Source organism: Protopterus annectens, chromosome 4.part0, assembly GCF_019279795.1.
Source record: "Protopterus annectens isolate FY-2018-M chromosome 4.part0, PAN1.0, whole genome shotgun sequence".
In the NCBI taxonomy this organism is placed as follows: domain Eukaryota; kingdom Metazoa; phylum Chordata; order Ceratodontiformes; family Protopteridae; genus Protopterus; species Protopterus annectens.
This window is the reverse complement of record NC_056733.1, coordinates 46,236,629-46,262,844: the sequence shown is the minus strand read 5'-3', so window position 1 is coordinate 46,262,844 and position 26,216 is coordinate 46,236,629. Positions and strand designations below refer to the sequence as shown.

The following is a 26,216-nucleotide window of genomic DNA, read 5'->3' as shown; positions in this document are numbered from 1 at the left end:
GTGACGGTTTGTTTCCTTGTTCTTTCACACTCAAACATCTGTCCATGCACGAGACAAAATGCTTATTGCTAGAGAACAAGAGACAGCAAAATGAAACAAAAATCATGACATTTGCTTGGCACTACCACTGGCTTTACAGTTTTTTTTTTTCTTTTAACCACTGGCTTTACAATCACTTTAAAGGTAGGATAACAGATTGAACAGTCTAGGTTAAGAAGTGAGAGACTGTTTCCTCTTTCTTAGTTGATTTTCCTTTGCTAAATTTTCACTATTCTGCAAATCTATTCTCAATAATAGGTATTTGTGATAAAGTTTGTTTTCATGTATTTTAAAGTTTGATCTGCATGTCTAATTATGACTGATTTCTGAGATTATTTTGGGGTTATATATGTCCCCAGATCTTCCTGTGTTTTTCTGAGAAAAGAACATTTCTGTATTGTTGATAGATAGGTCAGAAGGCTTGAAAGAATGCTATAGGATTTGTTGCTACAAAGTAGTGTGTGACCAGTCAATGGTCTGCAGTATAGTATGTAGGCAAATTGCTTGCTTTTATATATTGATTGTCCTGCTGAGGAAGTTTCTTAAGTGTTTAATGGACCAGTTTATTAACACTGATTAGTGGTCATTTAATTAGCTAATGCTGTTACTGGACTGCATCTGAGGGATATGTCAGTTAGTGTAAGTTCCAGTAACATGCTGGGGCCTGTGCTCGGGTTTTTTAGGTTGTCTTGCTAGCTAGCCTAAACTATTTTGCAAGATATCACTTTGGCCTTCCTTCTAGTTAGAATAAAGAAGTAGAAAAATCAATTTGCTTATAGTTTTGTGTAATAAAAATTCATGCTAGCTTCCTAATAGGAATTATACAAATTCAATGGGCCTCCATCAAGCCCTGCCATTAGACTGTAACAGCTGTACGGTCTTATTAAATATTAACATGAGTTAGCTGCATGGCCGCATGTTGAATGTGCCAATGCTCCCGCCATCATTTCTAGCTGTGTCACTATAGCCAGTCAAAGCACCCATCCAGCTATAGATTTACTTTGAGTATTAACAGTGGCACATTCAGTACTACAGCAGCTTCTGTTTGCAGTGTGTATGATCCTTATATGTTTGAGTGCTTTGTTCAAGATATGGTGCTTTAGGTATTTTCATTGTCTGTCTTCCTATCATTGGTCCTGTGCAGTTCATTGCAGTATAATGTTGTTTTTGTGCATGGAAGTAGTAAAATAGATGTGTTATAGTTGCTGGTCAGATCCAGAACATCCAGAAAAATTAAATGCTTTCTGTTTCAGAACATTGCTGTTTTGATATTTCCCAGCCCAGAACTGTTTTTGGAGTCCAACTTTCGTGATGCAGAGTTACTTATTGCAGCCATTGGTAAAGTCAGCACTTGCTGCCCCTGTCAATGATAGACAGAGGTGGAAGCACTGGGACAAAGTTGTGGGTTGCCATCCACTCAAAGGTTGCGCTTGAATAGGGTCCTCAAGTTGCTCTGTTTGACATGTATGGGAAGCCCTGCAGTAAGGTTACCGTTGAGGTTAATATGAACAAGCTAGGAATATTTCACAGTTCCCAGTATTTCACTCTACTAGAAGCAATCTTCCACAGCTCAGCAGAACATTAAATCTGTCCCTATTTTAGTGCCTTTGTCCCACTATTATTTTATGCTTTGTCCTGATTTCTTGTACTATGAGGTTGAGAGGCATGTATTAGATTGTGATTATTACGCTTATGGCTTCAGTCTTTTAGGGACTGTGACCAGTTTGTCATTTGATTTGACCCAGGAATAAGTGACAGCAAGGAGGGAACAAGGCTTCTCCACTAAGTTCAAAATTTTATGCATGCAGCTGTCCATACATAGGGTGTTTGGCCTTATTCTGAGGTATTTTTAAAGTATGTTTTCAAAGATTGCATGTATACTGATTTGTATTGGGCTGTTCTGTGTGCCCGTGGTTCTGATTTATGGTCTTGGCTTGTTATGCTCTTCATCCACAAGCGAGCATGGAATAAATTTGTGTGTGTATGTATATGTGTGTGTGTGTGTGTGTGTGTGTGTGTGTGTGTGTGTGTGTGTGTGTGTGTGTGTGTGTATATATATATATATATATATATATATATATATATATGTATATCAAATATATATCTTCTTCTTTTGGCTGCTCCCATTAGGGATCGCCACAACAGATTACCTGTTTCCTTTTCTTCCTGTCCTCTGCATCTTGCTGTGTCACACCAACCACCTGCATGTCCTCTCTCACCACATCAATAAACCTCATCTTAGGCCTTTGTCTTTTCCTGTTACCTGGCAGCTTCATCCTTAGCATCTTTTTCCCAATATACTCTGCATCCCTCCTCAGCACACGTCCAAAGCAACGTAATCTTGCCTCTCTGTCTGTCTCCAAACCTTCCAACCTGGGCTGACCCTCTAATATACTTATTCCTAATCCTGTCCACCCTCGTCACACCCATTTTATATACATACACACATCTAGTTATCTGTCTATATATATTCAAATTTCTCATTGTTTTGTTTTATTCTTGGACTTCTTTTTATTACTGATGCTTGATTTAAAAGTATATTCTAGTGAGGGAGTAATTCAGTTTTGTTGTATAATAATTATGGCATCTGCCAGTCATAAGTTAAGGAAATCAAGTTTAAATTTTCTTTAATTCTGCTACTTGCCATGACAAAGCCTTTGCTACCAAAGTGTGTGTTTTACTCATGTGCCACTATTTTTCTGCATACTGTCTCAGCAAATATTTTTTTTTTTTGTTTACAATTCTATCATAATGTACTCTGTTAGCTGAACTATTTTTAAAAATATCAGTTTATATGAAAGGCTTGCTGTGGTATTTTATGCTGTTGAGATTTAAAATTGCTCAACCATATATTTAGGACAATATTACTGTTTCATTGTGCTTCAGGGAAGTGATTGTGCATACATTGTCAGTCTGCTGAAGTGACCACTGGGCAACATAGTTTACTGTGTCATTTGGTGCTTCTGCGTACACAGCTGGACAGGGGCAGTTTTTTGTTGCAGGCAAAGGCAGAAAATCTATAAAATAATACTTGTCCGCATATATTATGGTAGTTTGGCATACCTTACAGACACAAGATATTGGCCAGACAGACCATTTCTACGATTATTTATTTGTGTTGTAGTTAACTGTTTTTTTTTAGTTAACCTGAGTGTGTTTGCATAAATAGTTGGCACATTTGTGTAAGTGTCAAACACAAACTGTTTGTAGCTGGCTTTTCCTGACAGATGATAATGACTCAGTCTTACAGAATGGTTGCACCATGATAGAAATGAATGTTTCCACAAAAGGTTATGTGGAGCAATTATCACCTTTTGTTAGCGCATGCAGAATTTTGCAGTCAAGACATGCAGGTGATTATCACATTATTTGTGCAGTTACAGTACAACACTGAGTCATTAGCACTTCTCATATAAAATCGTTGACAGCTATCACTGTTATTCACATTTCTAAAAGTCATTATCACATTGCAAGGACAGGTGTGGGACACTCCATATGTTTATGAGTGCTACAGATATTTTTCATATTTAGTTCTAAAATTCTGGAACCTGGCATCTTGAAGATAGTTTTATTACTTACAAGATGGAAAAAGAACTTTGTCTGGTGTACTGATATCACATTCTGTTTAGGAAATTGGTTATGAAAATTATGATATTGTTTCATATTTGGTGAATAACTGTCAGGGAACATGTCAGCATGCTAAGTAGTAGCTCATTTTGAAGACAGTATTACTACCTGCAAGATATAAAAAGAACTGTACCTGTATGCCATACACATGTCCAGATATCAGTTTGTTTGGGACCATAGTTATGAGAAGTATGATCTTTTTTTCTAATGAAACGAATAATGCCCCTGTGGATAGGAGTGAAGATTTGGATAGTCTAACCAGGTAATGCATATGATATACACACATATATATATATATATATATATATATATATATATATATATATATATATATATATAATGTGTGTGTGTGTGTGTAGTCTTCCAATAGATCTGTCAAACATAAGTAGCAATCTATTTGCATTTTTTTCCCTGTGCAGGTTTGCCCGCTTTCTGACACTGACATGGCTTCACGAGCAGAACGACGACAAGTGTGCATGTGGGTATGTGGCCATTTCTACATTCACTGGGCTGCCAGCCATGCCTCCAAAACTGAAAACCAGTACAACTTCAGCTTGCCCACATCCACTGTGAAGGTATACTGGATTGCAAGAAGAGGTATGTATTGGAGCGGACTACTGCAGTTGTTGGACGAGAGATGTTCCATCTACTCTGAGCCCGACATTCTTGTGCTGCACATTGGAGAGAATGATGTCATCAGTCAACCATTTGGAAGGCTACAGTTTCAAATCACAGCAATTTTTGAACAACTGCAGTGTGGTGGCCATGTTGTCATTTTGTGTGGTCTGATATGATTCCTAGACAGATATGGAAGACAGCAAACAGTCAATGGGCAGCTCACAAGGCCAGATGTTTACAGAATGGCTTCATGCATGGCTTGATGCACAGGGTTGGTGGATCTACAATTTGCCATGACAGCATTACTGCGGAAGATGTTCACCTTTTCAGAAGGGATGGCATTCAATTAACTGAGTTGGGCATTGCATTGTTCTTGACTGTCCTCCATGATGGTGTGAGGAGAGATATGCAGGATTGGTAATATGCAGCTTGTGAGAAGAATGGAAAACACCCATGACCAAGTAGGGACCACTATGGTAAGTAAACCTCTATTATGAAATGTATTGTGTAAAATATATTTTTCAGAGTTTGGCAAATAACTGTGGTAAGGAGCTGGTGAAGATACTGAGAAAGAACAACTTTCAGGAGAGTGCTAGCACGTACAATCTAATATGTCAGTAACCATCCTGCAAGTCTTGTTTTTTTATTCTGCTTTTATCAGGCATGTGTAGAGTTTAGATGACAGGAAGGGCTTAGTAATCTAGAACTTGATCCCTTAAGTCCATTACTAAATGGACACATGTAAAAGGAAAAGGCATAGGTAAGGCAGACTGCTGACACTGAAGGAGGTCGTAAGACTGTAGTGGTATCAGCAGTCTGAGTGCGTAGCAAGCACAGCAATCGGACAGATCAGATGGCCTTGCCTGCCACTGAAGTCCCATGCCTGTCCTGAGTTCATTAGTGGAGTGGCGGTCCTTACCCTGCTTTTTCTCTTTACATGTGTCCTGGCTGTGCACCCTTGTCAGTGTCCACCCATGCTTTATATCAGGTAAGGTAAGACCGTCTTCTGCTGTTCAGACGTTTACAGAATGCGTTCATGCATGGTTTGATGCACAGGGTCGGTGGATCTACAATCTGCCATAATGACATCACCGCGGAAGATGTTCACCTGTTCAGAACGGATGGCATTCACCTAACTGAGGAGGGCATTGCGTTGTTCTTGACCAACCTCCACAATGGCGTGAGGAGAGCCATGCAAGATTGCTAACATGCAGTTTGTGAAAAGAATGGAAAATACCCATGACCAAGTCGGACCAATATAGTAAGTAAAACACTGTTATGAAATGTGTTTTGTAAAATTCATTTCTCTGAGCTTGGCAAATGACTCTTATGGAAATTATGATTTTTTTTTTTCATATTTTGGTAAATAACTTTGCAAGGGAGCATCTGAATGTGCTAAGTAATACCTCAATTTGAAAAGATTATTTATAGTTCTAACAAGGTAAATGAATGTGGCCTGTATGTTGTACTCATAGGCAGATATCAAAGTCTGTTTGGGATTTAGGTTATGGAAATTATGATTGTTTTCATATTTTGGTAAATAAATTTGCAAGGGAGCATCTCATCGTGTGAAGTGTAATACCTCATTTTGAAGACAGTGTTACTCCTTACAACATGGCAAAAGAACTGTGTCTAGGCACTGTACACACGTACAGATATCACAGTTTGTTTAGTCTTGTACAAATATGAAAATTATACATTTACAATACTTCTCATTATTATGCCCATATCTTTGCGAGGGAGCATGGTAATCACACAAATGATACGTCATTTTGAAGCTGACATTCAGATGCACAACTTCTACACTGATATGTAGGCTCTGTCTGTTACAGGTGATGAGATATTATGCTTTGTTTATTTATCAATTATGAGAAATAATATACTAATCATATTTCTGTGAATATCTCATGAAAGGAGTGTCACACAGTTATGGTTAAAGTATCATTTTAAAGCTGACATTCATACTAACAAATTAAATTCAAATTGTATGGGTCTGCATGGTACATAGACCATGATATTGTGCTTTGCTTTTCCAAAAAATTAAAAAAATTGCACAATATCAGCATTCCTTGCCAAATATTTCATTATGACTTTGATATGCACTATCAACATTTACACTGTTGGAAAGGTCAGTGTCTGCTGAACAACTTTCGCGTTTACATTTTTAGTGTAGTTCTTATAGTTAAAGAGTTATGAGCATTTGTTTTCTGTATAGTATTACAAATGGATTTTCTGAAAATGAGCTCAGGCTGCTCTGTTGTTCCTATGGTGGAATTCAGCAGGCAGCTTTTCCTGAACTGCCCTGGAGTGAATGAGTTAAGTCATCCTCATCAGTTCCGAGTTCGGAACAATCTAAATCCACTGTCAAACCTTCGGATCTGTCAGCTCCCAGTGTTGGCTCCGACAAAGCTAGGTCTCCAGCGGCTCCATCAGTATTTTCGGAGCCAGTCCCGTCCCATAAATGAACCAGGTCTCCTTCTTTGGAGCCAGTGCGCTTGCTCCACAATCTCCTTTGCTGCACTCTGGGGTGGGCAGTCACCGGTCCTATTCTTATTCCTCTCGGTCCTCCAGGCTTTTGGATCATGATGTGGAGAGAGTGGTCAATAGGCTCCTCAAGTCACAGGTACTTGCCAAATTGCTATCAAGCCCAGCCCTTAAGGAATTGGCTCCTCTGGCCCATCCAGCTTCTCCATCAGTTCCTCCTCTGACTCTTCTTTATCGATTCTGACCCCCCGCTCTGATTTCCTCGATGTCTCAGTCCATCCAGGGATCTGGGCGCTGAAGCTCTCTCACTGGCTCCAAGGGGGGAAATGGCATCGGACCCTTTCCCAACCCTGCGCTCCCTCTCAGAACTTCGGTGCAGGTGTGCTCGGCTTTCACATCAGCCTCGGAACCATCGCTGTCTGTTTGCAGGAGATCTCCGGGTTGTTTGGAGCCGGAGGCTGCTTCGACTCAGGACAGTGGCGCCTTCAAGGTGATGAGGAGCGTGCTGTCTCCTGAGACTTCTCCACCCTCGGCTCCATTGGTTCCCTCGGTGCCTGTGCCTGCCTTTGACCCTCCTTCCTCCAAGCATAGGGAGTCTATGCCCCAGGTTGCCCCATTGGGCAACCCCACGTTTTCTGAATCCTCCCCCAAACATTCCGAGGAGGTCCCTCGGAAGAAAAAATGTAAGAGAAAGCATCTGGACTCCCCTGAGTCCATTACTTCAGGCACAGACATGGATGAATCAGAAGGGTTCCCACGATCCCCCTCTGAGGATGTTTCTTTTCGGACATCTTGGAAATCCTTAGACAGAGGGGTGGCTGGAAGTCCCTATCCCCTTCTGAGGACGAGTCTGTCTACCTGGACGCATTTGGTTCCCGAACAGCCACCTCTTGGGTGTCTCTGCCTTTTGATCCACTTTTGTCTATAGTGAGTCGGACGGCAAGGAGAGCTCCAGAGACCATGGAACCAGTTCCGTGGAGACAAAATAAATTTATAACTGCTCTCGAGGACAAATCCTCCCTTTCCAAAGGGGTTCCTGTTGATGCTATAGTGGTGGCAGCAGCCACTAAGAAGGAACTTGTGGAAACTTCTTCATCTGTCCATCCGACAAACAAGGAGTCCCATACGATGGACAGGTATGGGAAGTGTATGTTCTCTTCAGTGACCTTTACTCTCAGGTCACTGAATTACTTGTCACACTTCACACAACTTCAGAGGGATCTCCTAAAGAAGTAAGTATATACTCTGCAGGATCCTACAGCTGAGGGAGTTGCAAAATGGGTGGCTTCCCAAACAACAATGGAAGATGCCGGCCTCATGGCAAAGGGGGTCCACAACACCAGGGTGACAGAGATACGTTCTCTGCTAGGCCCTTCCAGCACTCCTGAAGGGAAGCCCGACTGTCCATCTCTGGAGGCAGTCGGGGGCAGACTATCATTGTACCCAACAGCCTGACAAATTATCATGAAAGACACATGGGTACTGTCCGTAATATCCAGGGGTTACAAAATTCCCTTTTCCCAGTTACCCACCTGAAGAGAAAAATGTTCTATCCAAAATGTTCCACCCAGTCTTTAGGATCAAGCAGTCCTAGAAGTACAAAGATTGCTAGAAAAAAGAGCCATCCAAGAAGTCCCCACAGGCCAAATCGAATCCGGAACTTACTTGAGGTTCTTTTTAGTTCCAAAAAAGACAGGGGACCGGAGACCCATTTTGGATCTCAGCAAGCTAAACAAATCGGTAAAAAAGACAAAGTTCCTGATGGTAACACTGCAGTCCATTCTTCCCTTTTTGGGTCAGGATAATTGGATGTGCTCCATCGATCTCCAGGATGCGTACTACCACATAAAAATGGACAGACTATCCAGGAGATTCCAACGCTTCCGGCTGGGAGCCAGTCATTATCAGTTCAGAGCTGTGCCCTTTGGTCTCACCACAGCCCCCAGGGTGTTCACCCAGGTGTATGGCAGTGGTCACGGTTCACCTGAGGCATCTAGGATTCCAGGTGTTTCCATATTTAGATGACTGGCTCCTCACTGCCACCACCGAGCATCAACTAATCAAAGCACGGGACTACACAATTCAAGCTTGTTCCCAGCTAGGTAGCACCAGAAACTGGGAAAAGTCTGCCTTGTTGCCTTGACAGTCTGTTATCTTTATAGGGGCAGACTTAGATACAAGAGCCATGATAGCAAATCTGCTTCAAGACAGGGTGTCAACCATTCGTCAGCAAGTTTCGTTTCTCATAAAAAAGACAGTTCAGGCAAGAGAAGTATTGGTAGTCTTGGGCTCAATGGCTGCAGCAATTACTTTAGTACCTATGGCTCGCTTCCACATGAGGATTCTGCAGTGGCTTCTTTTCGCTCAATGGTCTGTTCAGGATTTACCATTGTTACACATGATCTTGATCACAGAATCTTGCAAAAAGGACTTAGTATGGTGGCTTGATTCCCTCAGGTGACTCTGGGCAGACCCTTTCTCGACCCCCATCCAGTAGCCACAGTGAACACAGATGCCTCCCAGATAGGATGGGGGGCATTATCTGTGACAGATTGGCCAAGGAATGTGGCAACCTCACGAGTACCATTTGCACATCAGTGTTCTAGAGATGAGAGTGGTGCTTCTGGCATTGCAAGCATTTCAAGACTCTCTACCTACCGGGACTATTGCAGTTCAGACAGACAATATGTCAGTGGTATGGTACATCAACAAGCAGGTTGGGGCCAGATCTTGCCCCTTGTGTCAGGAGGCCCTTCGATTATGGCAGTGGGAGATGTCTTTCCATCGTTTTCTGATTGTGACGCACATTCCCAGGAAATCCAACATGACAGCCGACAGGTTCAGCAGGGCTATCCTCATGCATCACAAGTGATCCCTGATGCAAGAAGTTGCAGACTTGATTGTTTGCAAGTGGGGCCAGCCATGCTGTGATCTTTTTGCCACTCCCCTCAACAACAAATGCAGCAGCTACTTCCCCTTAGTCCCCCCACTGGGACAATCACCTAGGGATGCACTTATTCATGATTGGCCTTCGAGAGTACTCTATGCCTTTCCACATTTTCCTCTAATCCCAAAGGTACTTCAGAAAACAAAGTCGCTGGGTTGCATACTCATCCTCATTGCTCCTTACTGGCCTCATCAGATATGGTTTCCTTTTCTCCATCATCATCTGCAAGTGGAGCCTTGGATACTGGACCCAGTTCCGGACCTCCTGATGCATCATTCGGGCAGGCTCCATCCCTCCCTCCAAACTCTCAAGCTGACTGCTTGGTTTCTCCACTTCCAGTCTTAGCCAGGCTCCCCAACATTTCCCCGGCAGTACAACACATCCTGGTGTCCTTTCACAAGCCCACTACCAGGAAGATTTACACTAGCAAATGGAAGGGGTTCTCTTATTGGGCAAAGAATAATGATATTGATCCCATCACTGCTCCTGTTCACAAGATTCTTGATTTCCTGGCCGAAACTTTTGAATGAGTGGCAGCTGCAGCTACTATTAAGGTCCAACTGGCTGCCATCTCCAATTTTCATGTAGGAGATTTGGGCTCTAACATCATGTCCCATAAGCTGTGCAGAGCATTCTTAGGAGGTACAACTCTTTTATGGCCCCAGGTAAGAGAACCCTCCCCCCATACCTAAACTTGTTTTTAGCCTCTCTGGTTCTTCCACCCTTTGAACCAGCAACATCTTGCCCACTGAAATTTCTATCTTGGAAAACCCTTTTCTTGGTTGCCATCACCTCAGCTAGAGGGGTTTCTGAATTACACACTTTATCTATTTGCCCGCCGTATCTCATCTTTCACAAAGATAGTCTCTCCCAGAACCAGTCCTTCCTTGTTGCCAAAGGTATGTTCAGAGTATTATTTAAATCAGTCCATTGAGCTTCCTGTATTCTTCCCCAGTTATGGCAACAAGGCAGAGTATAGACTCCACCAGTTGGATGTTCATAGACAATTATGTTTTTATTTACACAAGACGAAAGACCTTAGAAAATCTGATCAATTGTTTTTATCCTTTGCTAACAATAAACAAGGTTCACCAGTTTCAAAAGTGACCTTATCAAAGTTGGCTGTCAGACGCAATCTGTTGTTGTTATGATTTGCATAAAAAAAAGCTTCCAGTGAGAGCCAGAGGACACTCAACCAGGGCCTTATCTACCTCTGTTGCCTTCCATGTCAAATTGCCTTTAGATTCAATCAGTGCAGCAGCAACATGGGCAAATCCTCATACCTTTATCACTCATTATAAAGTGGATGTGGTCTCTCGGAACAGGGCATCCTTTGGTTCCACGGTCCTGAAGAGTTTGTTCCAGTGAGCCACCCAAGAACCAGGTGTTGGGAACATGGTCCCAACCAGCAAGAGTGAAGGCGAGATGGGACAACATAACATAAAGAAGTTATGTACCTACCATAACGTTCCATGTTTGTTGTCCTTCATCTCGCCTTCCTTCTTGCGTCCCCCCTCCTTCCCCCTTCCTGGAGGATCGAGAGGAATTCCTTTCTTTGGTTACACTGGCTGAGTTTCCTATTGACATACCAGGTTAGATAACCATGCCTTGTTTTTTTTCCTCTTTCGTTCCTAACCTTGAATGTGTAAGAGCTTAGTAAAATTTGCTTTTACTATGATTGTCTAGTGTGGGCTATCACAAACGAGATCTTGGTAGCTACTGCTAGGCATGTTGGGATAGGGGTTAACCTCAAGCCAGTATAAGCTCTTGAGCTATAGTAAAGCAGCCGAGTCAGAGCCGAAGATTGGCTCTGGACCCAACCAGCAAGAAGTAAGGCGGGATGAAAGATAAACATGGAACATTATGACAGGTACATAACTTCTTTTTCTCGCAACTTAAGGACAACAAACATGGAACATTATGGTAGGTACATAACTTCTTTTTCTTGCAACTTTCTAACTTTAGAGCAATTATATTTAAAATCTATCCCTGTTTGTGGGCTTTTATCCTGTCATTATTTTTGGCTTTGTCCAGCTTTCTTGCACCAACAGGTCTGGCCATTAATAACATGGATAGCCCCATTTTTTTCTGTCAGAAAGAAACAGGAAACATAACTCGTGTCTACTCCTCCTCAACTTTCCTTAGGACTAGTTTACTGGGTCAGCCTTTTGATCCTTGTAAAGTAGTTTCTGGTAAAAGAGAGAGAGTTGCCTCTTTTCCTGAAGAGATTGAAGATTTTGAATCTGAACAGGAAGATGGAGGGACGGATTCAGGGATTTTTATAGGTTCATAGATATTTTCCAGGCTAATGACCACAAGGGCCTTTTCAAGCCTAGCCAAGATCCCAAATCTCTTGATGCACTTGATAACTGTAAGCAAGGGCCTGGGAGATGAACCATTTACAGGTTGCCTGTGTACATCACAGGCATAGGTGCCAAACCAACGATGAATTTCCTGTTCCCCATCCAGTTGTCCAAGTTACACTTGAATTGGGTTAGGGAGGAACTTTACTTCACATGGATGGGGAACCTGTTCTATAGACTGGGTAGTCTCTGGCATACATACCCGTCTCTCTAGCAAGTCCTATTTATATGACAGGCAAAGTTTAAGTCTTTAGAATGGGTAATTCTGGTGCTGTTTTTTTTTTTTTTTTTTTTCTGCTCAGATTTCTGATTCAGACTCTGAGTGCTCATTTTCTGATTCTCCCTGTGGGGTTTCTTTTTCTCTGAGACTATTGCTAGAATATGCCAGTGTTTTCAGTTGGAGAACCCTAAGGTTTCTCAGTCCTCAGAAAATACTACTAGTTGTTACAGTATGATTTTCTAGAACCTATACTTATTCCTCCTGTTCTGTCTGCTTTAGAGGATGTGTTACTGCCTACAATTTTACTGATATTCAGCCAACTGTCCCTAAAAAAAAGCAGATAGAATTCACAGTGTTCCTCAGTCTTTTAAGTTTTTATACACTATTCCCAAACCTGACCTAGCAGCCATAGGTTTAGTTGCTCACACTGCTACTAAACACTTAGTTAATTACAACTCTTCTCTTGTCTGATAAGGATGGGAAAATTATTGATAAGTACTGGGAGAAAGTGTATACTTCTGCAACTTTGATTTTCAGAATTTTGAATAGTCAGGCTCATATGTTAAAGTTTGTTCTGACCAATTGTTTAAGTATGAGGAATGTTTTATCTGCAGTTTCTTCTTGTGAGGAAAAAATCTGCTTTAAACAATTTTTCTATTATTGCACAGGTCACTACTCATAGTTAACAATGCATGTATCACTCTGTTGATGTTTCTTCTAGGGTTATGGCCAATGGTACTATTTTGAGGAGGTTTACACGGCTGAATTCTCAGAACCTCCGGGATGATGATAAAATTTACAATTTAAATTCCCCTTTGGATAGAGATTTAGTTTTTGGCTCCTGTGCTGCAGAAGGTGATCAAAACGTGTGATGGAAGGGTTAAGCTGATACAGGGAATTACTAAGATTTTTCAGCCTTCCTTTTTCAAACTTTCTAAGGGATTCTCTAAACCCTCAAACAATTTTTGCTAAAAAAGCAGAATAAACACAAAATACAGGTAAGCAGACGTTTAAGAAGAAATGTCAAGGGGGTTCCAAAAAGAAGCGTCCAACTTCCCAAAACTAAGGACAGTCCAGTAAGTCTGAAAGACTGTTCAAGAGGCCTTGTGACCTACTCCCACCCTGGCCCATTTTTTCTTCTAGAAAATCTGAATCTCCAGATGGTGTCTGACAAATGGGGTTTGAAGATAATTCATTAGGGTTACAGATGGCAGTGAGAGAAAATTCCTCCTTTCTAGGGGATCATTCCTCATTCTCCAGGTCAGACACTCTTGTTTCTACCAGTTCTTCAGTACATGCTGTTCCATGGAGTCATAGAACCAGTTTCTCTTCCTCAGGTGCAGAAGGGTTTTTATTCAAGGATGTTCTTAGAGCCAAAGAAAGAAAATGCTTGGGGACCAGTTCTGTATTTTTCTTTCCTAAATCTGTCTTGGACAGCTTATTTCTTGTAGCAATCAGATTTATTTGTTGGTGCTGTTTGTGATAGTGCCCAAATTCAAAATGAGGTCACTTCACAACCTGTTATTTCTACTTCTTATACTAGACTTAAAAGATGCTTATTGTCACATCTCTATTCATCCAGACATCAGACATTTCTTAAGGTTTTGTGTGTCTCGATTAAATTATCAATTCTCTGCCTTACCCTTTGGACTGTCCACTGCACCAAGAGAGTTCACAAAGAGTCTAGTTTCCATTGTAGCGCACTACAGACAACAGAGTACCCACATTTTCCTTATTTGGATAAATTGTTTATCTTTACAGAGTTTTTTCCAAAGTGTCAGGAATCTCTATGTTGGGTAAGAGATCTCTTAAACAAGCTGGGATTACAAGAGAGCATTCAAAAGTCTTTCTCGACTCCTTCACACTGGATTGTGTTGCTGGTATGTCGTGTAAATAGCTCACTTCAAAGAGCTTTTCTTCCAAAGGAGAAAAAAAAGATCCAAAGCAGTCGGTCACCATAGACACCTCTGACTTTGCTTGGGTAGCAGTTTCAGGAAGGATAAAAGTGCATGGTGTGTGGGACACCAAAATAGATGGAAGCACATAAATATCAAAGAGATGTTTGCTCGGATCAAGGCACTCAACTCTCTGAATCGTCTTTGATCCCCAGGACCTCTTCAAGTTATAACACACAATACCACAGTCATGGTATATTGACGGGTCGGGTGAGCTAGATTGTACCCCCTTTGCAGACTAGCCATGTTATCTTTGAGATACAGCTTCACAGCACAGTCTCACTGTACAGGCATCATATATTCTGTCAGAGCACAATTTTGTTCTGGCATCATATATCCCATCAGAGCAAAGTTGTGTGGCAGACAAGCTGAGCAGGATCAGGGTAGACCCTCACGAATGGAAAGTAGATCGGGGGTCTTCCAAGATTTGATCTGTCTGCGGGCAGTTCCTCAAGTAGAACTCTCTGCCTCTTCTCTGAACAACTGTCTGGCAAGATTCTGTTCCAGGACTCTGTGGAAAAACGCCTGAAAGACGCATGCTGTTTCTTTTCCTTGGACAGGAATGTTCCTGTATGCTTTTCCACCCTTCCCACTAATAGCCTGAGTATTCCTAAAGATTCAGGAGGAATCCTTCAAGATCATTATAATGACTCCCTTCTGGCACAGGAAGCTGTGGTTATCCCTTCTTTTGGAAATGGACAGAGGCAGTTACCACACGCTTCCTGGCAGACTGGATCAACTCACACAAGAACATAAGTGTTTGATACACCCTGACATCAATCAACTTTAATTGACTGACTGGATAATAGGGTCATAATTCCTTTTAGGCACCTGTTTACTGAAGATGTGCAAGAGGTACTAATGGAGTCAAGAAAACCTGCTTCTAGAAAATAATATATTAGAAAATGGAAAACGTTTTCTAGTTGGTGGCGAAAACATAACCCGCACCCATTCAGGGCTAACTGTTCAAATGTTTCACACTATTTGTGAGTTACTTTTCAATGGCCTTTCGTATTCGTTTATCAAGGTTCATTTATCAGCCATTTCAGCATGTCTGCCCATGGATCCTCCTCATTCTATGCAGTTTCATGATAAAATGTTATTGAAAGGGGTTTTGCACAAAAGGCCACCAAGTAAACTGGTGGCCCCTCCTTGGGATCTTAATTTTGTATTAGAAATGGTGGCACTTGCTCCAATTGAACCAGCTGATCTGGCTGACTTGAGGTTCTCAATATGAAAAACAGTTTTAGTGATTGTTCAGAGTTCTACAAGAAGAATATGTGAGTTGCAAGCTATTATGGTGAGTCAGGCAATTCTTATTTCACACAGGAACAGGGTTTCTTTGAGAATTAATCCTTCTTTTAAATAAATAAATTTGGACTAGATGCTCTTTCTTATTTCTTGGGTGATAGCCACATGTCAGTTTACATAACTGAATTGATTTATTTTTGTTTAAGTAATAATTATTTTGAGTTTAATGGAAAATTATATCAACAGTTGCAAGGCACTGCCATGGGGGCATCTTTTGCCCCTATGTATGCAAATTTATTTATAGGTTTATTTGAATCTCAATGTATTTATGTTTCAGAATTTTTTAAGAAATATGTTAGATTTTTCAGTTTTATTGATGATTAATATTTTTGTGTGATGGGGGCTATGATTTGGTTGGTGATTTTAATCAGTATTTGCTTACTAATATATTTAATTTGAGATTTAGTAATCTAAATGTAGGTCAAAATGTAATATTTTTTGATGTTGTATTAGAAGGCTTGGATGGGAAGGTTATACATACAAGGATTCACAGAAAGTTTGTGGATGCAAGTCAATATATGAAAGGGCAGAGTTGCCATCCTTCACATACTTTATCAGCACTCCCTCAATGTGAGTTTCTCAGGTTACGGAGACTCTGTAATGATGCGAAGGAATTTTTCCAAGAGTCGGACTATACAGAGGATATGTTTGTTAGAAGGGTGTATGATGTGAATAAATTGAATGTAAGTATTCAAGATCTGATGAGGGTTAGGTGTGATATGCGGCGGACTTTCATACCCAGTAGGGAAGTTAAAACTCAGGAAAATAGTGATAACACTAAAAAAATATTTTTTGTCACTACTTTAGTCTTGAAGTAATCAAAATACTGAAGTACTACTGGGATTTTTTGGTTAAACATAAAGATTTTTGTAATTTATTAGAAAATGTACCGGGTATTGCATACAAAAGGGGAAGGAAAATTAGTGATATGGTTTATTCTTCAGGTGATTTCTCCTGTCCACCTGGTGAATCTTGGCATACCGGGGCAGTGCTGGAATTGCCTGATGTACCTCCACCTCCTCCTACCACCCAACACTGCAACCTGCGAGAGATGCACTTACATAGCCAAACTGGAAGCAAAGCTCTCTCCACCCAAGGTTGTGCTAGACAGTCAAGAGGAGAAGGTTAACACCTGCACTACACCTCAAGCAATACACAGAGCTTCTAAACCCACACCACCAACACCCATACATAGCAACACTAAACCCACATATGTGGAGGCCCTTAACAGTAACCTGCCCAAGCAACAAGGACCTCCGAAGCTGAAATGCAAACATACACCAGTCACAACCAAAGTGTCACATAGTTCACAACACCAGTGTGCCACTCAACAACAGCCCCTAAGGCAAGACAACGTACCCAACACTTTAGTCATAGGTGACTCTATAGTCAGGCACACTGATGTCCCACTCACCAGGCTGAACAAGGAGAAAATTGCAGTCAACTGCCTGTCTGGTGCCAGGATCTGCCACATAATGCATGCACTCAAGTCACACCAAAACAAGTACAAATATGACTCTGTCATTGTCCATGTTGGAGTGAATGACTTGAGACATACCTCCCTGGACTACATGAAAAGAGACGTGGAAGAGCTCTCGAATCATGTGGCCCAGGCAGGTATAACCCTAGCCCTGAGTAGCATTGTGCCTTTGCCCAGAATGATACCACAATATAAGGACAAAATGATTGACTTCAACAATTGGCAAAGCTTCTGGTGTCATTCAAAGCGGATCCAGTATCTGTCTGCCTGGGACGACATGATCGACAGGCCACGATGCTTTGCCAGAGATGGTCTACACCTGTCGTCCCTGGGATTCAGGTTACTGGCTAAGGCTCTTGCCACCCTTATAGTGCCTTTTTAGGCAAAGTTCAAAGGACAAAACCACCACTGTAACAGGTACAAGTATGCAAAATCTGAAGGTAATGCTACTCAGTGCTAGAAGCCTCAAAATGCACTCTCTTGAGGAACTCCTAAAAATGGAGAACATCGATATCTGTGCAGTAACTGAGGCCTGGTTCAAGGCTCCAGAGAGCACCCCTGCAATACCAGGCTACATCTCTTACCCCACTTTTCAGCCAACAAACCAGGACCGAAACACTAAAGGTGGTGGTGTGTCCATATTCACCAAGGATATTCACAACACCAGGCTAGTTGCCCAACATAGTGCATCTGAAATTCTCCAGGTGCAACTAACACTAGGTAAGACTGCAATCCAAATTGTAGCTTGCTACAGATCCCCCACCATGCCCCAAGATTCTCACTGCACCTTTCTAAACATACTGGAAAATATTCAGATACAACCAAATACCCTAATACTGGGTGATTTCAACTACCCTGCCATTAACTGGGAAAACTACTCGTTTACCAACACCTTTGCCCAGCGGTTCTTGGAATTTATAAATTCCAACGCCCTGGATCAACTAATCCTTAGTCCCACCAGGGGCTCCAATATCCTAGACTTGGTCATTACCAACATGGGAAATAGTTGCTCCACACCTATGGTCACCCCCTCGTTGGTCAGGTCTCACCATAATCTAATCACTCTTGACATCCACATCCCACCCCCACCCCCCCAGTAAGGAAACTTCCATAAAAAACTCCTCCAAAGCCAACTTCAAGCTACTCAAGTCAGAAGTGACAAACTTCATGACACCCATGCAGACGGGAACTGAAAGTTCGACTGCTGAATCCTACACTAAGGCACTGTATGAGCACATCCACAAGTGCATGACTCGTGCCATCCCCAATAGAACCAAGACACTCCTCACCAAAAAAAGAAAGCCAATCTGGTGGTCCCTTGCCATAAACAAACTTTATAAAGGAAGAAACTGCTGCAAAAAAGAAGAAAATCCCAGGATGCAGAAAACTCCCTTACCAGCCTCCATAAGAAGCTGAGATCCCTCATAAAATCCTCCAAAGCTAGTTATGAAAATAAAATTTCCAAAGATTCCAAAGACAACCACAAGGCATTCTATAGCTGTGTCAAGAATCTAAACAGCAATGCTCAGATCTGCCCTGAGCTACAACAGAATTGACATTAAATATACTGATCCCAACGATTCAGTGCAAACTTCATCCCCCCTCTCACCCCCTAAAGGGCCCATCTCAATACCGAAAGATTGCCAAATTCCGGTGTTAATGGCCACACAGGTAAAAAAACGCACTCTCCAAAGCTAAGAATACAGCATCCATGGGACCAGACGACATCCCGGGCTGTGTATTACATGAACTACAAAATGAACTTGCACCTCAACTAAGTGTCATGTTTAATCATAGCCTCACCTCAGACTTCGTGCCCATTGAGTGGCGCACAACTACAGTTATCCCACTCCACAAGAGGGGATCCACCTTGGATCCCGGGAACTACCGCCCCATCAGTCTGACGAACCTGATCTGCAAGGCCATGGAAATTAATTATCATGGAACTAATAAAGACATTGGCAACCTTCAAACACTGGACCCCACACAGTTTGGGTTCGTGAAGGGCTGTTCTTGTCTCCTGAACCTGATTGATTTCTTCGAATCAGTCTCTAGAGCCGTGGACAAGGGTAAGGTGTTCCACACAGCCTATCTGGACTTCGCCAAGGCCTTCGACACCGTCACCCACTCTGGAATCATAAATAAACTTACTAAGCAGGGCATTAATCCCTACATCACTCGATGGGTTACCAACTGGCTTACTGACAGAACCCACACTGTAAAAGTAGCCGACTCCAAATCCAGCTCCAGACAAGTGGAGTACCTCAGGGTTTGGTCCTGGGACCACTCTTGTTTGGCATCTACTTCTCTGAAGTTCAAGCCAACACTAATGAAGTTTGCAGATGACTGCAAACTGGGAGCCATTATTGAATCCCCAAATGATGTGGATATTCTACAAAAGGGCCTTACAGAAACAGATGGTTGGTGCCAGAGCCATGGGCTCAAGCTCAATGCCAAGAAATGTATAGTTATCCCCTTTGGGAAAAAACATGTACCCATGAATTACCACATAGGTGGCAGTACACTAAACACCGAAAGTGTAATAAGAGACTTAGGGACACAGGTGGACAGTGGTCTCACCTTCAATAACCACATCACCACAACAGTCAGGAAATTCTTCTATGTGGCACACCTTATCACTAATGGCTTTTCATCCAGAAAAAAAGGAGGTCATTGTCCAACTGCACTCATCCCTCATTAGACCCATTATAGAATACAATGCCCCGCTTGGTATGTACCTCCCAAGTCATCTGCAACAACTGGAAAGGCCGCAGAAATACCTCACTAAAAGAATCATAGGCCTAAAGCAGATGCCCTATGCTGACCGTCTAAAAAAATTCCAGCTATAATCTGTGACATATCGTGTTCTCAGAGGCGATATCTGCTTAACATACATACAAGGCCTTGTCAAACCTAGAGCTGTTGGACATGCTACACTTCCCAATCCCTCAGAGAGAGACGCTCCAGGGATCTAAATCTTGTCACCACAATGAACAAAACATGCTGGAGGGATAAGTTCTTGACCCAGAGACTCCCCAGACCCTGGAATAGACTGCCAATACATGTCAAGCAGAGTGCCTTTTTGGCCCTCTTCAAAAGGAACCTTGATGATTGGGTGGGAGATAGGAAATTCACGTAGGGATCACGTCAGTCGCTAGACAGGGGTCCAGGGAATTCACCCGGGGATCACGTCAGTCGCTAGACAGGGGTCCAGGGAAGCAAATACTGTGGGAAGAAATAGCCAGGGAACTGTTATGGCTAGGCTTGTATAGGCCCTAGGGATGATAGGCTAGAACCAGCCTATGAACCTATTCCTCCTGTGGTAACTGTTGATGGAAATGTACCCCAGAAAAGGGTCATTTCATATGGGAAATGTTGTAGCTGGAAATATGTAGTACAACCCTTCAGTGACATTAGTGGTAGAAAATATGAGGTAAAAAATAATGTTAGTTGTAACTCAATTGGAATAATTTATGCCATCAAATGTCCATGTAATAAATTTTACATTGGAGAGAGTAAGTGAGCTTTTAAGATATGGCTGCAGGAGCACCTGAGGAATATTAGAAAAGCTAGGATAGAAAGTCCAGTTGCTGCCCATTTTTACAGTTGTCATCAAGGGGGATGAAAGGGGCCTTCAAGCAACAATATTAGATCAGATTTATTGTAGCCTTTTTGAGAATGAGAGTACTAAAAAGAAGTTATTGTATAAAGAAACAGTTTTTATAGTGAAATATGATACTTTAGTTCCTAAAGGTCTTAACCTAGAATCTAGCTGGAAGGTTTTTATTTAATGATTATAGTTAAATGTATTGTTAATCTATTTACTGGGTTAATTGATGGTGTAACTGTGTCTTAATTGATGATGTTATACAAGAAAAATGTTCTTTGTGTGTGATTGTTTTACTCTGTAAAGGCTGTTTGCTGAGGCTCTAGAGAATACTGGTTTATTAAAATATTTTTGGACTATCTGGCCTTTTTTCTGTCGTTTTGCTGCTAATCCTTCTTTTTTACCTAAAGTGGAATCTGAGTTTACTTAAAACCAACCTATCCAGCTCCCCGTTTTCTTTCCTGAACCTAAAAATGAGGGAGAAAGGACACTCCATACCTTGGGTGTCTGCAGACAACTCGGGTACCTATTTTGATAGAACTTAATTTTTCAGATTTTTGGATTCATTGTTCTTTTCTTGTGAAAGTAAGAAGGGACAACCTGTGTCAAAACAGACTCTTTCCAAATGGTTGCCTTAAGACTACTGTAGTTTCTTTGCATTTCAGTTAAGGAAAACAATTACATTGTGCCATTAATTGGAATAATCCCTGTGTTGCTACTGAGAAGGGTGAGACTTGAGCTAAGGAAATGTGCTTTATCCATCACTGTTGTACTGTCTTGGAGTTAGTGTGTTCAGAGATGGGGAGTCCAGTTGGTTTGTTTTACACTGTTTCTTATTATAGAAGTGTGTTTAATTGTTTTCTTTGTAATATCACCATAACAAACATACTCCAGGCAGGGACAAAGCCCACTCTACCATGGCATTAGCTTCATCTGTGGCTTTTTGAAAAGGATTAGATTCTAGAAGAATTCTAGAAGTTGCTACTTGTTCCTCTGTACATGCTTTTACAAAGCACTTTAATCTTGATTCCTTCTCTAGGTCCAGGTCAGTCTTTGCTAGGACTATTCTCCAGGAGCTCCTGGACTCTCCTCTTTCCACCTCCCAACCATAGTAGGCTAGGGTAATCGGTTTACTATTGAAATTGCGAACGGCACTTGGGCGACAGTCGGATAGTCGAACGTATAAGGTCGTAAACAAGGATGTCAAAGACAAAATAATCAATCTAGGAACGGTTTTAACATGGGTCGAGGTAGGTGTTCAGTATTATTCCCTACTACAAACATCTTCCCTACCTCGACCCATGTTAAAACCGTTCCTAGATTGATTATTATGTCTTCGACATCCGTGTTTACGACCTTATACGTTCGACTATCTGACTGTCGCCCAAGTGCCGTTCACAATTTCAGTAGTTAACCAGGGTAATCTATCCATATAGCTAAGGCTACTGCAACAGTGATCAGTGTGATAAACATAGTACAATTGTGTAAATTGAATGTACCACAGTGGTAGATGTTCCAATGGTTGCTGTTGTAATAGATGATCCATCCCTCCATCCCATTTGTTTTTGATATGTTGTTTATTAATGCAATAACCGATGACATGGTGTGGTATATTTTAGATTACCCATGGATAGTGTGGTTTAATCATGAGGGCGAAGCCCGAGTGATTAAATAAAGCCAAATGTGGGTAAATTTCAGTATACCCCAACCACGGAGTCGATGACATTATTTAAGAAAGAAAATACTTACTCTTCTTAAATAATGTCTTTGTATAGCAGCACATTACTGTTTTTCCACTGGTTGTGGTACACTGCTTCCTTTTTTGATGTACTGAGCATGTATATGGGACTTGCTTCCCATGCATACCCAATACATCAATGCTTTGAAACGGAAGCAATGGAGAAAAGAAAGTCTCTGTTGCTCTTTTTTTTTTTTTTTTTTTTTTTTTTTTTTTTAATTTGTTAAAAATAAATATATTTTGATCACTTTATACCAACAGAAAAAAGTCGGGGCGGCCGGACCTTTTTCCGTTGGTATATTGTGTGATTTACAACGGGCACGCTGGCCAGTCAGCATGCATGTTTAGGAATATTAATGGGGGGGGGGTCATTGTATAACGCAAGGTATGGTTATTTACTTTTTGTTAGGGTCCCTGTCTCTGTTGGCAGGAAAGCTCTGAAGGGTGTGGAACCCACACTTGTATTTTAAATCAGCTCAGCTCAAGCTGTCTTAACAGTTTGCATGCGTGGAAGGTATCCTGATGCTTTGGAAGCTGTCTGGCTGTTATATCCTTGCATGGATATAACCCCATATAGCTAAGGCTACTGTAGTAATGATAATTTGAACTTCTACTGTCATGGTAAGTTTGCTTGCGCAATTGTACTTTCTTTGCATTTCACTTAAGGAAACAAAATGCATTGTGCCATTAATTGGAATAATCGCCATGTAGATAGTGAGATGGGTGGGGAAAAGAAATGTGCTTTTTGCCTCACTGTTGTACTCTCTTGGAGTTGGTGTATTTAGAGATGGGGGGCAATTGGGTTTGCATTATGCTGTTCCTATTATGGAAGTGTGTTTAATTGCTTTCTCTGTAATATTTTGAATTACAGTGTAATTCACATTGATGATTCAGTATAGATCCTATTGTTTGTAACTTTGCCCTTATGGCGTGGCTCAGGTCATTACTGAAAAGGGTCCATGGACCCAATAACAGATTTTAACAAAGATGTCCCACAATGTTTCATTTTCCTATTCTTACCTTTCCTTGCATGATTTCTAAGCAGCCAGTCACAAAGTATCCGGAATGCCCTCACTGAAACTGTCTTGCAGATGAGAAGTTATTTTTAGCAGAATAGCATTACAGTTTTAAATGTAACAAAACCAAACTTTATTTCTACATGTCTGCCTTTGGACAGACACAATTCATGTGAACAGAGTACTTGTTTTGCCAGTAGTTTAATAAGCTCATCTCCTTGTTTTGTTATAAAGAATTGTAGTTTCCATGTTGCAGATTCAGTTCTGACCCATCAATGTATTTAATAATTGGACCAGAAATTTGGAAAGTACTAAATGAAACATACACCTGCACTACAGTGACATTAAGTATGTGAGTACTGGTGTGTTGTGGTATGTAGATATGCAAAGAAATTGCTTTGTAGCCTCAATGAGAGCAAACAATAATGCATTTCTTTTTTGGAATTCACGTAGGCTGAAACATATATTAGATGATTTTTCCCCATCAGTTTTTTGGATATTTAAATATATGCAAGTAAAATGAAAAGGCTGTCTAATATATAAAGTACATTTGTTATGTTCTACAGAAATCCATTAACCTTTTTTGCCATAAGGTTATGAAAGCTAGTACTGCTGCATTTTTTATTTTGATAAAGCATGTTTTCAGTGTGAAAGCCAAATTGTTTACTTATAATTTCACCTCTTTCCTCTGTGGTCATATTTTGTGATATGTTGCCCTATACATTATAGGGTGCATTATCTTCAGACAGAGGTTTGTTTATTGACTTACTGATTATTGAATTTAGTAGACACAGTACTGTATTGTCACTCCTCAGAAAAGTAATCCTGTATATTTTCAGGTTTCTGTGTGCAGGTCTAGCAGCACATTGCTGGCTGTAGAAACTGGGGCCAAGTGATACTGTTAGTGCGTCTTACCCATGGAGTGTAGGACAGGCGAAATATAGGTGTTTTACTTTCCTTTTTTCATTTTGGCATTTACACGTTGTTTTAAAATGCATAATTCATTTTATTCTTTCAGAGGGATCAGAGCTGCCAGATAGATCGTTTTCTTGTGCATGGTGATGATTATCGTCTCCTCCGTGACGAACTGGCCAAGGCGGTTATTGAGTGTAAGACAGAAGGTGTCCTTGAAGCCTTGCATGTAAGAGTCTTTGCTATTGTGCTTCCAATTTTTAGGAAGTTCTGTAGAACCACATATTAACTTCTAATGTATCTGATAAATGTTTTTAATGTTTTTTGTCTCAATGCTACCTGCAAAGTAATGCTTAAAATGTTTAATTTGTTACTATTGTTCATTGTAAAAACATATTTTATGTGGAATTTTTCTTCCCGGGCCTCACTGAAAATGTAAATTTTTCCCAGTCAGACTTTCCCGGTAAACAAAAGACAGCAGATAAATAAATATTCATGATCAAGATTGTCTTCTGATTAAAATTATGAATTTAAGGTAAATATTTTGTTTTGTGTAGAATGAGTGAGTAAATGAATGTAACATAATTATAGAAATATTACTGCTTCCAGTATTGCTTGAAACATTTTGGAACTATGTAGTTATGCTTTTTAAAGGAAGTCACAACTTAGATTATGTAGCAGTCCTGTGACTGATTTCTTCAGCTTACATTTACGTACTGTGTCAACCTGAGAAAGTCACTTAAACGGATACTGCTTTCACTGTGAGCCTGAAATAGTTCCATGTGAGTCCGTGCTCTAACCTGGTTGTGAAAGGTATTTTGTGTGAGCAGAGGAGGGAGGGGTTATACTGGTAGTGCCTGAGTTCCTACATATTAAAAGTTAAACTTTGTTTAAAAAAGGGAAATTCTGCAACTCGCCCTTAAAACTTTTTTTAGCAGGGAAGTTCTAACCTTCTTCACTACGACCTTCACATTCTTAATACTGTTAAGTGCAAGATCATTGTACCTCATAGTAGGGGGAATACTCAGAGATAGTACAGGGTCAGGGATAGTATATATTCCACAACATTTGCACTTTCAGCACTGAGGATAGAAAATATGGTTCTTGGAGTTTCAGCAGGCATCCCAGTTTTTAGCTTTGAAATGTTCAGAAGAAATCTTGGATTATAAATTGACTACTTGGAGCCTTCTGACAAGTTTAAATGGTTATAATCTTCTTTTTAGATATCAAGAGGTGGATAGCCAAGGCACTAAGATAGAGAGAAATGCTTCGCTAACAACACATTTGTGTGCATTATGGTGGTTTGACAATTAGGAAGGGCATCTTCTCTATACTAAATACTCATAAAATACTGTAATAAGAAAACAAATGAGTGAATGTCAGAATAAATTTAGAATACTTTGTTTAGAATGTTTAACGCTGGCAATTTAAGATGGAGCCTTAAAGCTTGCTGTAAAATGAATGAACAGACTTGTACATACAGTACCATAATAAAATGCGCATTAAGTCATATAGATGCACCAGTAATGGCTGCTGTTCAAAGTTTAGTGTGCTCAGGTGGCAATTCACATAGAACTTGGATATGCTTTTTCTCTTTCATCTCCCGATCTGTGTTCAGTTTCTCCACCCTTGTTGGTGTTCTTGTTCCCTTTGCTTATCATTTCTTTCCATTCTTCTCTTCAGAGTTATCATTGCTTCTGATTCTTTCCCACTTAAGCGTTTTCTCCCCCGCCACTCATTTTCATTAATTTCACTGTCGGTTTCCTATTGTCAGTATTTATCTGCTTTGGTTCACTGCAGCCCTTCCTTTCCTTTTTTGAGTTTTTTGTTGTGGCTTTTTACCCTGCTGGTCAGAGCAGAATTTTACACACTTCCCTTCCTATTATTTTATAGCTTATG

The 26,216-nt window shown here is 40.9% G+C and overlaps 1 protein-coding gene across 1 annotated transcript in view; it reads left to right on the top strand.

Moving 5' to 3' along the window:
* RNF213 (ring finger protein 213) overlaps positions 1–26,216 on the top strand; it is a gene marked incomplete in the record, with an annotated part of 2,890,576 nt that overhangs the window by 2,277,168 nt on the left and 587,192 nt on the right. The window contains 1 exon segment of the mRNA XM_044069632.1: positions 24,424–24,546. Within this exon segment, the coding sequence (XP_043925567.1) occupies positions 24,424–24,546 (123 nt within the window).